Source organism: Dama dama, chromosome 20, assembly GCF_033118175.1.
Source record: "Dama dama isolate Ldn47 chromosome 20, ASM3311817v1, whole genome shotgun sequence".
NCBI classification, from domain to species: domain Eukaryota; kingdom Metazoa; phylum Chordata; class Mammalia; order Artiodactyla; family Cervidae; genus Dama; species Dama dama.
Window position 1 is genome coordinate 50,848,276 of NC_083700.1, and position 15,478 is coordinate 50,863,753.

The following is a 15,478-nucleotide window of genomic DNA, read 5'->3' on the forward strand; positions in this document are numbered from 1 at the left end:
TTAATTATAATATCCTTCCCAAGAACATTTATAGTTGGTAATCTAATTTGGGTTAAATGTATCACTACTCAGTTTTATCTTCTGAAGTGTTTTCCACACAGGACTTCGCTCAATGATGTAAGCTTTAGTTGTTATCATTCTGTAGCAGATGCTATCTATGTATGATTTGGAGGTGATCTGGAAGAAGATATAAACATGCAACATTATTTAAGAAATAAGGTATTTTTACAGGGTCACATCATAAAATACCTAACTTATTCAACAGGTATTAATCAGTACTCTATATGAGTTATTAGAGTAATAGAAAAATACCTGATCTTTGTCTTTATGGAATTTCAAACATGCAAACCAGAAAAGTAGAGTACTATTAAGAATTGCTTCACAACCTAGATGCCCATCAGCAGACGAATGGATAAGGAAGCTATGGTACATATACACAATGGAATATTGCTCAGCCATTAAAAATAATTCATTTGAATCAGTTCTAAGGAGATGGATGAAACTGGAGCCTATTATACGAGTGAAGTAAACCAGAAAGATAAAGACCAATACAGTATACTAACGCATATATATGGAATTTAAAAAGATGGTAACGATAACCCTATATGCAAAACAGAAAAAGAGACACAGATGTACAGAATAGACTTTTGGACTCTGTGGGAGAAGGCGAGGGTGGGATGTTCTGAGAGAACAGCATTGAAACAAGTATACTATCAAGGGTGAAACAGACCACCAACCCAGGTTGGATGCATGAGACAAGTGCTCAGGGCTGGTGCACTGGGAAGACATAAATGGATGGGATAAGGAGGGAGGCGGGAGGGGGGATCGGGATGGGGAACACATGTAAATCCATGGCTGATTCATGTCAGTGTATGGCAAAAACCACTACAATACTGCAAAGTAATTAGCCTCCAACTAATAAAAACAAATGAAAAAAATAAAATCTAAAAAAAAAAATTGCTTCAACAGGGATCTGTTCCAAGTAAAAGAGTGAGGAACACCTAACTCTGCCTATAGGAGTTGGGAGCACACTTTATGGAGAACAAGCATGAAAAGAAAAGTGGAAACTAGTCAAGTTATAAAATACCATGTTTGCACTCTGACAGTTCATGACTACCAATATTTATACTTGAGAATTTGAAAGAAGATTAAAGTAACCAATAGGGTCAACACAATGTATATATGATCAAATGCTCTTTTGACCTAAATGAGTGATTCTGATAGTTGCTACTGGAATTGAGAAGACTTCAGAGGCCAAGTTCAGGCTTGGGAGAGTTGCATGTGTTTGGAAATAGCAGCTTCTCTAAGGGAAACATTTGTCAGTTCCATTGAATAGGGAATGCATTTTGAAGTAAAGAATCTCAAAGTGTATCAGTGTGTATGTACGTATGTGATTTTCTTCAGGTGACTTACCTTAGCTATGGTGCACATAAGATTAATAGCATTTACTGTGTTGTGTACTGGAAGTATCCGTAAGTTACTACCCAGGAATCTGGGGGGGGGAAAAATCGTTTAAGTTAAATAGATCATATGACTTACATTTGTTATCTTAAGTGGAAAGAAGAGACAAAAATCCTTTACTGTTTGTCATTTGTTTATTCATTCATGCCTGCCTTATGCCACAGAGGATTTAATATGGCTTTAAAACCAGAACTTAATTGACCAAAAAGTGTTCACTTCCGATTTAGTCTTGCTGAAGAAATCCATAAATCAGCATGCATTCTGAAACGTCACTCTCATTCATAGAATAGCTCTTTGGCTTGCATTGTATTAAAAATGAAAGGTTAACATTATGAAGTTTATCTTTTGGCAAAACATAATTCACTTGCCTGAAACAGTTCAGAACTGAAGTACATAAAATAAGGAAAACAGGTCTGTAGCGTTACTGTCCATACCTCTGCTGAATCCTGAACATCAGTTTCCATTCTTCAGGTCCATGCAGGGCAGCAGACAGAACCAAGAAACTATTTTGGTGAATGTTAATAAACTTCTCAATTTTGGCTAGAAATGTTTCTTCAGCAGACATAAAGCATTCTCTAGCATCCATCAATAAAAATGCAACTCCTAGGAAAGGTGAATGTAATATAAAATGTCACTTTGTCATATTAATAAAAATTTTTTATAAACTTAGTAAAATCAACAAAAATAACTATAAATTAAACATATCTGTAGGTGTCCAGGCCCTAAACCCATAACAGATGGAAATCACTATAACAAAAGTCTTACACAGCAAAATAATTAGGTAGTTCTTTGAAGTGCTCTGTAATAAAAGGATGACAATCTAAATATTTAAGGGAAAAACCTTTCTGGGTCAGTAACCCTTTTTTTCCTTTAAGGCACTATCCACAATGAAAGTAAGGCCTAATTTTAGTTACATGTTAATTTTTCATGTTATAATTTTTAAAAGCTGGAAATCAACTAAAGAAAAGTAGTTTTAAGCAAGCTTTTAATTATTTCTTGGAGAATCTTTTGTATCATAACATAAACCATTACATAAGTTGACACACTCAGGAGCAGATATCTAGGGTCTCTGAAACAGTATCAAGTGTATAAGAATGCTCCAGAAGGCTTCCCTGGTAGTCCATTGGTTAGGACTCAGTGCTTCCACTGCAGAGGGCACAGGTTCGATCCCTGGTCAGGGAACTAAGATCCTGCATGCCATGTGGCAGTCTTCCCCCACCTCCAAAAAAAAGAATGGTCCAGAAAAGAAGCTTAATCTGATTAGCTATTTAAAAGATGAGTGGAAGACACAATCTCAGGAAGTAAATAACTATGTGATTATACTAATTGAATGGACTTAATGCTAAAATTTATATAACCTTTCTGAATCTAAATTACCTCATCTGTAAGGTTGGATTAATAGTTCTTTGATAGGTTTGTTAAAAGGCTTAAATAAGAAAATGTATATAAAGTGACCAAAGCATACAATAGAGTAGGTATTTACCAAAAATATTTTACTTCTCTCTAGAGGGCTCTCTATCCAACCAGGAAGGATGAATTTGAGGTTGGACCATTTTCAGCTTGGATGTCTATTTCCAGGAGCTTTTGAAAGTGCTTGTCTTCTAAAATCTCTGTTAAGAGTACAGGTCTATTCATAACCATTCTAATAAAATCCTTTACCTCCACATCTTTTTATCACTTCTATCATTTTCCAAGCACAAGTAGAGCTGCCCCCTTCCCATGTCCCCAGTTTTCTCACATCCTAATCTAATTCCTTTGCCTATGACTCACAGTTGTATAGTTTTATGATTTCAGGAACATTTGTCCCCATTTGCTTCTTTTATTTAGTATTTATTTATATTATGTTCAGTAAACTCTTGTACAAAATCATGAAAAACATTCTCCTATATTGTTTTTTTTCCCACCTAATTTTTTAATTGAAGGATGATTGCTTTACATCCTGTATTGTTTTTGTATATGGATTTTGATCAATATGATGCTAGCCTCTTTGTTAAATGAGTAACATTTTAAATGTTGATTGTTAGGGAGGGTGGCTTTGTTGTACTTTCATGTTAGTTTCAAAGCAAGTAGTTTGTACCGTTCTCTACTAGACTCCAGTGATTTAACTTTAGTTCAACAATTATAATCTAAAAAGGAATGTATTTTGCAACTGGCCATATGTACTGCTTTTGTAGGAGTAACAAAGTTTTATTACACATTCACCTTTCCCCAAAAATAACACCTTAAGCTTATTACTCCATTACTGAACTACCGAATAATTAGAATTTACATGCACGTATTTATTAACAAATTTAAATCAAGGAAGTCAGCAAATATACTGTACCTGAAAGAGAAAATATAATTGATCCATTTTCCACTGAATCTGAATACCGAACCTTGTGGCTTCGATTTTCTAGGGCAGCTGCAACTTCATAACTCTTTAAAAAAAAATTTCATAACTACAGACTTAAGACATCTTTTTAATAGTTAATTAAAGCTAATGAAAAAACATGAAGTTTAATAGCTTTGTTTATAACTGTACACTTAAAGATTTGATCACTGAGACACTAAATATGCTCTCTCTATGGAGGAAAAAAACTTGAAAAAAAAAAAAAAACTTAGTTCTTCTAAAATACACTAAGGGTTTGGAAATGAGTTGTGTACTAGTTATGTTACTTAGGGAAGAAACTAAGGACAATATTAAAGAATTAAACTATAAGAGCAAACACAAACTTCTTTTTAAAAAGCAACTTGAAGATGGATTCTTCACATACTCATAATTATGTGGATAAATAGGAAATTAGAAATATTTGAGGCCTAGAAATTAGATGCTTAGTATTTAAACCAGAAGTCCTATTGTCTTCATACATGTTTTCTAACTCACCTAAGTGCTTAAGACATTTGAAAAGTTTACTAAAAGGAACTGTAAACAGACGAACTGGAGAATTGATTGTGTCTTTGTAGTTTTCTGAATGGCACTTCACAGTTCTGTCAATCATCTAACACACCACATCTAAGAAAAACGTCACCTTCTATTTATTTATTAATGCATGTCAGAATCCATCTTTAAGTTATTTTTTAAAAAGAAGTTTGTGTTTGCTCTTATAGTTTAATTCTTTCATATTGTCCTTAATTTCTTCCTTAAGTAATAGCTGTAGTAACAACTCATTTCCAAACCCACAGTGTATTCCAGGAGAACTAAATATTTTTACTTTTTTTTTTTTAAGTTTTTTTCTGCATAGAGAGACCTCATTTAGTGTCTCAATGATCAAATCTTTAAGCTATATATGGTACAGCTATAAAAGAAGCTATTAACAATTAGATATTACCTAAAGCACTTCCCCAGTGGCTCAGCACTCATTATCTGCCTGCAATGCAGAAGACACAGGAGGAAGATCCCCTGGATGAGGGGCATGGCAACCCACTCCAGTACTCTTGCAGGGAAAATCCCATGGACAGAGAAGCCTGGTGGGATACAGTCCATGGGGTTGCGAAGAGTTGGACACCACTGAAGTGACTGAGCAAAGCATTAAAATATAAGTGGTTCATAGTATTTATTGATGGGTTGAAACTCAGGCTTGTTAGTCTCCAAGTAGATAGAAACCCCTCACATTTTATATTTTGCCTCATTATTATTCTATATTTGCCTGTATGTATTTTAAGCATACAGGTTGGAATTAGGTACCAAATATTTGATTCCTTCCTAAAGATAGAGTATTTTATGCTACTCAAACAGATCCTGACTTAGAGTTCAATTAAGACTCTTCCCATGAGTTTTCTGCTGTTTTCAAATTATACATTGCTTCCAGTGATGGCAGATAAGGCCAACTCTCCTGCTGAAGGCATCTAGGAAAGCTGGAAAATTTTCAAAAATCTGCTTGAATGCATCAGAGAGCTAGCAGGATAGTGAAAAATTACAAGATCAAGACCTATACAAAAATTCAAAGATAAGAGATAGGCATTTAGGCCATTTTCTCCCCCGAGGGCGTCTGTCAGTTCAGGAAGAGACAGATGAGAGGCTGAAGAGAGCTTCTGACAAAACTGGAATAGCTCTCATAGGGGCTGCAGCCTAGCTTCAAACCATTTCAATCCCTAAAATTGGATTAAAGGGGTACTGTATGACTAGTGCTCCCAAGCACCTTGCAGAAGCACTCCCTAGAGCAACCTTTCTCAATTAGGTCTCCTCATTTCAGCTACAGAACAAAGAAAATTATCTGAGTATTTTCTCAATTCAAACATAACAAGTATCACTGAAATGAACAGGATATAAGCTCCTTTGTTACATACAATAGAAGCTGGGTTGCCAGATCAGCAAATAAAAATATAGAACATCCAATTAAATTTCAATTTCAGATAAACATATTTTAGTATTAATATAAGTATGTCCCATGCAATATTTGGGATGAACTTAAACTAAATTCATTATTTACCTGAAACTTTTAAGTTTAACTGAGTGTCCTATATTTTATCTGGAAACCCTGCTTAGAGAGTTAAAGGTTTAATTTTCTCTCAGAATTAAGGTTTCTCTAGAGGAATATAACACTATTGTAGGCTTCAAATAATTTCTACAAACACTTTTTTTCAAATACAAATTCCAACAATCAATCAAAAATAATCAGACATATAGAGAGACAAAATTACATGAAAAGAGAACTATGAGAAACAACAGGTAATAGAAACAGTAACAGGACATACATACAGTAAAGTTACATACGTACCTTAAAATAGCTGTTTACTATATTCAAGGAGAGAAAAGGCCAAGATGGAGAATTTTGGCAAAGAATTAGAAATTATATAAAAGGATGTAACAGATCAAACCAGTCAATGCTAAAGGAAATCAACCCTGAATATTCACTGGAAGCATTGATGGAGGAACAAGCTCTAATACTTTTGCCACCTGATGTGAAGAGGTGACTCACTAGAAAAGACCCTGATGCTGGGAACGACTGGGCTTCCCTTGTGGCTCACCTGGTAAAGAATCCGCTTGTAGTGCGGGAGACCTGGGTTCGATCCCTGGGTTGGGAAGATCCCCTGGAGAAAGGAACTACTACCTACTCCAGTATTCTGGCCTGGAGAATTCCCTGGACTATACAGTCCATGGGGTTGTGAAGAGTTAGATATGACTGAGCGACTTTCACTGGGAAAGGCTGAAGGTAAAAGAAGGAGGCAGCACAGGATGAGATGGTTCGACAGCATCACCAACTCAGTGGACATGAATCTGAGCAAACTATGGGAGATAGTGAAGGACAGGGAGCCTGGAATGCTGCAGTTGATGGGGTTGCAAAGAGTTGGACATGACTGAGCAACAGAACAACTACAACAGGCAAAACTAACTATAAATCTGAGATAAATCAGATCAATGGTTGCTTGAGGCAGGGAACTGGAAAAGGTCTGCTTGTAAAAGGGCATGAAGCAATCTTCTGGAGTGATGAAAACATTCTATATGTTTTGATTGGGGTGATGGTTACACAGGTATACACATTTGTCAAAATTCATTAAGCTTACACTTTAAATGTGTGTATTTTATTGTATATAAGTCTCACCTCAGTTAAATTGATTTTTAAAACATCTTTCAAGATCAAGGGGGAAACAAAAATATAGTTGATTCTTGTACAACAAGGATTTGAACTGTGTAGGTCCATTTATATGTGAATTTTTTTCTATAAATACATATATACACAATCTGAGGTTCACTGTATCCTCACACACAGAGCTGCTGATACAATGGGCCAAATGTAAAGTTAAAGGTGAATTTTCAGCTGTGAAGGGATCAGCACCTATAACCCCCACTTTGTTCAAGGGTCAACTGTATTTTGAGAGAGGACTGAGATGGTCCTCATTGAACTAATTTCTAAATTATATTCTTCAGATAAAAAGGAAAATGATCCAAAACAGAAGGTTTGAGCCAAAAGAAGAGCAAAAAAAGTAACAAAGACATGAGTAAATCTAAACAAATACTAACTTTAGAAAGTAATAATAATGCTTTGTGGAGTTAAAAAATTGAGGAAATTAAACTATATGATAACAAATACAGAAGAGGGTGATTGGAATTCAGTTCAGTTCAGTCGCTCAGTCGTGTCCGACTCTTTGCGACCCCATGCATCGCAGCACGCCAGGCCTCCCTGTCCATCACAAACTCCCGGAGTTTACTCAAACTCATGCCCATCGAGTCGGTGATGCCATCCAGCCATCTCATCTTCTGTCGTCCCCTTCACCTCCTGTCCCCAATCCCTCCCAGCATCAGGGTCTGTTCCAACAAGTCAACTCTTTGCATGAGGTGGCCAAAGTACTGGAGCTTCAGCTTCAGCATCAGTCCTTCCAATGAACACCCAGGACTTATCTCCTTTAGGATGGACTGGTTGGATCTCCCTGCAGTCCAAGGGACTCTCAAGAGTCTTCTCCAACACCACACTTCAAAAGCATCAATTTTTCGGCACTCAGCTTTCTTCACAGTCCAACTCTCACATCCATACATGACCACTGGAAAAACCACAGCCTTGACCAGACGGACCTTTGTTGGCAAAGTAATGTCTCTGTTTTTTAATATGCTATCTAGGTTGGTCATAACTTTCCTTCCAAGGAGTAAGCGTCTTTTAATTTCATGGCTGCAGTCACCATCTGCAGTGATTTTGGAGCCCCAAAAAATAAAGTCTGACACTGTTTCCACTGTCTCCCCATCTATTTCCCATGAGGTGATGGGACCAGATGCCATGATTAGTTTTCTGAATGTTGAGCTTTAAGCCAACTTTTTCACTCTCCTCTTTCACTTTCATCAAGAGGCTTTTTAGTTCCTCTTCACTTTTTTGCCATAAGGGTGGTGTCAACTGCATATCTGAGGTTATTGATATTTCTCCCGGCAATCTTGATTCCAGCTTGTGCTTCTTCCAGCCCAGCGTTTCTCATGATGTACTCTGCATAGAAGTTAAATAAGCAGGGTGACAATATGCAGGCTTGACATACTCCTTTTCCTATTTGGAACCAGTCTGTTGTTCCATGTCCAGTTCTAACTGTTGCTTCTTGACCTGCGTACAGATTTCTCAAGAGACAGGTCAGGTGGTCTGGTATTCCCATCTCCTTCAAAATTTTCCACAGTTTATTGTGATCCACACAGTCGAAGGCTTTCACATAGTCAATAACGCAGAAATAGATGTTTTTCTGGAACTCTCTTGCTTTTTCGATGATCCAGCGGATATTGGCAATTTGATCTCTGGTTCCTCTGCCTTTTCTAAATCCAGCTTGAACATCTGGAAGTTCTCGGTTCACGTATTGCTGAAGCATGGCTTGGAGAATTTTGATCATTACCTTACTAGCGTGTGAGATGACTGCAATTGTGCGGTAGTTTGAGCATTCTTTGGGATTGCCTTTCTTAGGGACTGGAATGAAAACTGACCTTTTCTAGTCCTGTGGCCACTGCTGAGTTTTCCAAATTTGTTGGTATATTGAATGCAGCACTTTCACAGCATCATCTTTCAGGATTTGAAATAGCTCAACTGGAATTCCATCACATCCACTAGCTTTGTTCATAGTGATGCTTTCTAAGGTCCACTTGACTTCACATTCCAGGATGTCTGCCTCTAGGTGACTGATCACACCATTGTGATTATCTGGGTCATGAAGAGCTTCTTTGTACAGTTCTTCTGTGTATTCTTGCCACCTCTTCTTAATATATTCTGCTTCTGTTAGGTCCATACCATTTCTGTCCTTTATTGAACCCATCTTTACATGAAATGTTCCCTTGGTATCTCTAATTTTCTTGAAGAGATCTCTAGTCTTTCCCATTCTGTTGTTTTCCTCTATTTGTGTGCACTGATCGCTGAGGACGGCTTTCTTATCTCTCCTGGCTATTCTTTGGAACTCTGCATTCAAATGGGAATATCTTTCCTTTTCTTCTTTGCTTTTCACTTCTCTTCCTTTCACAGCTATTTGTTAGGCCTCCTCAGACAACCATTTTGCCTTTTTGCATTTCTTTTCCATGGGGATGGTCTTGATCCCTGTCTCCTGTACAATGACACGAACCTCCGTCCATAGTTCATCACGCTCTCTGTCTATCAGATCTAGTTCCTTAAATCTATTTCTCACTTCCACTGTATAGTCATAAGGGATTTGATTTAGGTTATACCTGAATGGTCTAGAGGTTTTCCCTACTTTCTTCAGTTTAGCACGTCGGAGGTAAGGGGTGGTGGCCGAGAAGAGCTACCACATGCCCGAGGTCAGGGGCAGCGGTCGAGAGGAACTACCCCACCCTGGAGGTCAGGGGCCCCACCCTAGAGGAGCTACCCCACTGCCATGGAGCAGCTGCTGTGCAGGTGCAGGAGGGCTGAAAGGAGCTACTCCACATTCAAGATTGGAATTAGTTTTCTAATATTTGTCATGTAAGAGGAAGATAAGTAGCAAACAGCCTTTTCCAGCAACCCAAGAGATGAGTCTATACATGGACATCACCAGATGGTCAACACCAAAATCAAACTGATTGTTTTTTGTAGCCAACGATGGAGAAGCTCTATATAGTCAGCAAAAAACAAGACTTGGAGCTGACTGTGGTTCAGATCTTAAACTCCTTATTGCAAAATTTAGGCTTAAATTGAAGAAAGTAGGGAAACGCATGACACCATGCATGTATGACCTGAATCAAATCCCTATGATTATACAGTGGAAGTGATGAATAGGTTCAAAGATTTAGATCTGGTAGACAGTGCCTGAAGAACTATGGAGAGAGGTTCGTAACATTGTACAGGAAGCAGTGACCAAAACCATTCCAAAGAAAAAGAAATGTAAGAAGGCAAAGTGGTTGTCTGAGGAGGCTTTACAAATAGCTGAATAAAGAAGTGAAAAGCAAGGGAGAAAGGGAAAAATATTCCCAAAAGAATGCGGTGTTCCAGAGAATACCAAGGAGAAATAAGAAGGCCTTCTTAAATGAACAATGCAAAGAAAGAGAGGAAAATAATAGATTGGAAAAGGTTAAAGATCTCTTCAAGAAAACTGGATATCAAGGGAACATTTCATGCAAAGATGGGCACAATATAGGACAGAAATGGTAAGGCCCTAACAGCAGAAGAGATTAAGAAGAGGTGGCAAGAACATACTGAACTATACAAAAAAGGTCTTAATAACCCAGATAATCACGATGGTGTGGTGACTCACCTAAAGCCAGACATCCTGGAGCGTGAAGTCAGTAAAAGTGAAAGTCACTCACTTGTGTCCGACTCTTTGCAACCCCATGGACTATACAGTCCATGGAATTCTCCAAGCCAGAATACTGGAGTGGTTAGCCTTTCCCTTCTCCAGGGGATCTTCCCAACTCAGGTCTCCCACATTGCGGACAGATTCTTCACCAGTTGTGTGAAGTGAAATGGGCCTTAAAAAGCATTACTACAAACAAAGCTAGTGGAAGTGATGGAATTCCAGCTGCACTATTTAAAATCCTAAAAGATGATGCTGTTAAAGTGCTGCACTCAATATGTCAGTAAATTTAGAAAACTCATCAGTGGCCACAGGACTGGAAGTCATCAATTTTCATTGCAATCCCAAAGAAGGGTAATGCCAAAGAATGTTCAAACTACTGTACAAGTGTGCTCATTTCACATGCTAGCAAGGTAATGCTCAAAATCTTTCAAGCTAGGCTTCAGCAGTAGGTGATCCAAGAACTTTCAGAGTACAAGATGAATTTCAAAGAGGCAGAGGAACCAGAGATCAAACTGTCAACGTTCGTTGAATCATGGCAAAAGCAAGGGAGTTCCAGAAAAACATCTACTCCTGCTTCACTGACTATGATACAGACTGACTGTGTGGATCACAACCAAGTGTGGAAAATTACTAGAGATGGGAGTACCAGACCACTTTATCTGTCTCCCTAGAAACCTGTATGCGGGTCAAGAAGCAACAGTTAAAACCAGACAAGGAACAATGGATTGGTTCCTAATTGGGAAAGGAGTATGACAAGGCTATATAGTGTCATCCTATTTAACCTACATGCACAGTACATCATGCAAAATGCCAGGCTGGGTGAAGCACAAGATGGAATCAAGATGGCCAGGAGAAATATCAACAATCTCAAATATGGAGATGATACCACTCTGATGGCAGAAAGTGAAGAGGAACTAAGGAGCCTCTTGATGAGACTGAAAAAGCTGGCCTGAAACTCAACATTAAAAAAACAAGATCATGGCATCCAGTCCCATCACTTCATGGCAAACAGAAGGGAAAAAAAATGGAAGCAGAGACAGATTTTATTTTCTTAGGCTCCAAAATCACTGCAGTGACTATAGCCATGAAATTAAAAGACACTTGTTTCTTGGAAGGAAAGCTTTGACAAGCCTAGACAGCGTATTAAAAAGCAAAAATATCACTTTGCCAACAAAGGTCCATCTAGTCAAAGCTATGGTTTCTCCAGTAGCCATGTATGGATGTGAGTTGGACATAAAGAAGGATGAGCACTGAAGTATTAATGCTTTTGAATTATGGTACTAGAGAAGGCTCTTGAGAGTCCCTTGGACTGCAATGAAATCAAACTAGTCAATCCTAAAGGAAATTAACCCTGTATATTCATTGGAAGGACTGTTGCTAAAGCTAAAGCTTCAATACTTTGGCTACCTGATGCAAACAGCCAACATATTGGAAAAGACTCTGATGCTGGGAAAGACTGAGGGCAGAAAGAGAAGGGGTAACAGAGCATGAAATGGTTAGACAGCATCACCCACTCTATGGACAAGAATTTAAGCAAAATTTGGGAGGTAGTAGAGAACAGAGGAGCCTGGCATGCTACAGTCCATGAGGTTGTGAAGAGTCAGACACAACTGAGCGACTGAACAACAAAAACAACAACAATAAAAAATTATTATTTACTTTGGACTTTGTGGGGCTAAGTATGTATGTCAAATTTTCTAGGGTAACTATTAAAAAAACAGAAATAGAGCATATAACTTCCAAAGCTAGTTGAGGAAAAAAAAAAAATGAGACAATATTAACAATCAATACAAAAAGAGGCAAAAAAAAAAAAAAAAAAACCACAGAAAAGGTGAGAGAAATAACATAAAATAAGATAGATAAAACATAATAAATAAATAAAAAGCAGTTTTCTTGGCAAATTAGTATTGGTTGCTGGCTTCCTCTCTTAAAATCACTCTGGCAAAGCTAACGAAACAAGAGAAATACAGGAGAAAAATACGGATTCCAGAAATCTAACAAAAAGAAGCATGAAGAATTCCAATGAAACTTAAGGCTGTCTTAAAACAGGTATGGAGCTAGATGGCTAAAGCCAACAGAGCAGAGGGCAGCTTGAGGCAACAATGAAAGAACAGGGTAGATTTTAAAAATCGTATGCAAAGTCTTATTCTAACCTCTCTCTTCTTTATCATGAAGAATCATCTCTAGCCCCCTCATTCTAGACATTAGGTGGTATCCATAAGATAAACATCAGGGAAAGGGTTAGATAATCCTGCTAGTTGTAGAGTTAAAGCACTGATCAATTGCCCTCAGGCATTCAACTTCCCATTCCTTCCCCCTTCAAGCTGTAGGGAGACAGCCTCCTCTCAATGCTACTAAGTCTAGACAGGTCAGTTCCTGTTGTTTACTTCTCCAAAAAACCTTAAGTAATGTATGTGCATGTGAATCATTGTTTCTGGAATCATTTAACATCTCTTAGAACAGGCTTAGCGAGAAAAAAAAAAAAAAACTTAAGAAAATGTCCAACTTTCAGGTATTTAGAGAAGTAGGAAAATGGATGCAGTGATCTTCCTAATTTATCTTTAAAATACATTTTAGATTATATACTTGCTGATTCACACAACTTTGGATAATCAAGCTAAAGGTATTTTAAAATACTGCTCTATTGCTTAATTTTTAATTCAAGATCAATGGCCCAAATGCCTCTTTTACCTTAAGAGATGAGCTAATAATAATGGTGGTTGTCCATTTTATTTTTTGTTTTCCATCACTTTCAGCCATCTCTTTGGATCAAATCAGCTTCTAGTAGTGCCAACAATCTGAGAAAAATAACAGCAAAAATAACACATAGAAATGTTTGCTTGATGAATGAGTAAATTTCAGAAAGAAATAAAATTAGGGTAATGGAGACATTCTAAAGAATATTTGACAGTCAAAATTTGACACTAAAAGAGTATCTGTCTTGTTATACATTGTTTTTGTTAAAGTCACTTCAGTTGTGTCTGACTCTTTGCGACCCTATAGCTCAGTCAGTAAAGAATCTGCCTTCAGGTGCAGACCATGGTTTGATCTCAGGGTCGGGAAGATCCCCTGGAGAAGGGAATGGCTACCCATTTCAGTATTCCTGCTTGGAGAATTCCATGGACAGAGGAGCCTGGTGGGCTGCAATCCATGGATTCACCAGAGTCAAGACACGAATTATCAACTGAACAACAATTAGGAAAGGCACAGTACCAAGGGTAAGTTTTGTTATGCAGATTTAAGTTGGTGCCATTTCCACTGATAGGAGTTTCCTGTGATTTAGAATCATCCTTCTTTCCCAGAAACAGAGACGAAGACACCTACAAAAGATTTCCTTCATAAATGTAAATATCCTTCACAAAAGGGTAACTTCTACTCTGTTTTCAGAGCTTCTTCTGTGTCTGTTTTTTGAAAAATAATCAGCTCAAAATAATCCTTATGCCAAATAGGCATATTCTGGGGTGGCATTTCTGCACCCTTCAATTATCACTACTAAGATTCCCTGGTGGCTCAGACGGTAAAGTGTCTGCCCACAGTGCAGGAGACCCAGGGCTCGAACCCAGGAAGATCCCCTGGAGAAGGAAATGGCAACCCACTCCAGTACTCTTGCCTAGAAAATTCCATGGATGGAGGAGCCTGGTGGGCTACAGTCCACGGGGTCGCAAAGAGGTGGACATGACTGAGCAACTTCATTTCACTGTATTATCACTGGTGATTTAAATTGGGCATTTGATCTGGTCTCAAATTTTTCCAATTACAACTGACTTTGCAATACACGGAATCATTTGAGAAAGTACCGAAAGTCCTGTAAAAGTGATTTATTATTTTGTTTTGGCTTGGTTAAAGGAGTTGACAGAAGTATATAATGATGGTAATAATACAATATGTCATATTTATGTTTTCCTATGTATTATGCCATTTGATTTTCTTAACTATTCAACTCATAAATATTATATTCCTCCCCAATTAAAATCCTTCAATAATTCACCATGGCTTACAGAACAAAGTCTAAACTGAAGTTATACAAATTCTTACCTATTCAGCCTCATGTCCTGCCATTCCTCAACATATTACCAATACTCTAGCTAATCTGAAGACCTTGTAGTCCTGAACAAAATGTTTTTCACATCTCATCCCTTTACATATTTTTAACTAAAACTCCCTTCCTCTCCTTGACAATTCCTATGTAATTTTAATAATACACAGTTTGTGCTTTTCCTATTCTCTACAGGCAATTAGGACCTTCCTCTTTCGTAGAACTATAGTACTCCAAACATATCTTTATTATATCAATCATTAATATAGTTATATTTGTTTATATAGCTGTATTCTCAATGAAAAGACTTCTCACTGGAAGCTCCTCAAGGAGTGGGACCATGTTTTATTCAGCTTTGTATTCCCAATGCTGAGCACAGTGCCCAGCACTTTTAGCAAGTTCAAACAGTAAGTCCAGATATAAGAAGCAAAATAAAGGTCATAGCAAACTGGGAACAAGTCAGGGGGTTACTGGTTGACTGCCATGAAGAGGGAGATTTTTGCCATGTGCCTTTCTTATGTGTTAAGAAATCTGAGGTGCAGAGATGGATTAAATTAGTTTAGGAGAATAATATAAGACATACATTCAGACTTTTTGGTAGCCAGGAGTTAGACCAGGGATCTAGTCTTGTTATCTATTACTGTGATCATTCAGTGTCTTTGAGCATATTTTCATGGGAATATAGTGACAAACAAGAAGAATAACACTGGGCTTTCTATTTTCTCAGAATAGTTAAGAAAATCAAATGGCATAATACATAGGAAAACATAAATATGACATATTGTATTATTACCATCATTATATACTTCTGTCAACTCC

At 37.6% G+C, this 15,478-nt stretch overlaps 1 protein-coding gene across 1 annotated transcript; it reads right to left on the reverse strand.

Moving 5' to 3' along the window:
- Positions 1-42: 42 nt before the first annotated feature.
- C20H1orf146 (chromosome 20 C1orf146 homolog) lies at positions 43-13,383 on the reverse strand. Its single transcript, XM_061119985.1, has 5 exons — positions 13,315-13,383; positions 3,785-3,878; positions 1,896-2,064; positions 1,414-1,492; positions 43-177 (listed from the first exon to the last, which is right to left on the reverse strand). The coding sequence occupies exons 1-5, from the start codon at positions 13,381-13,383 to the stop codon at positions 43-45; spliced, it is 546 nt and encodes a 181-aa protein (XP_060975968.1).
- Between the last annotated feature and the right edge of the window lie 2,095 nt (positions 13,384-15,478).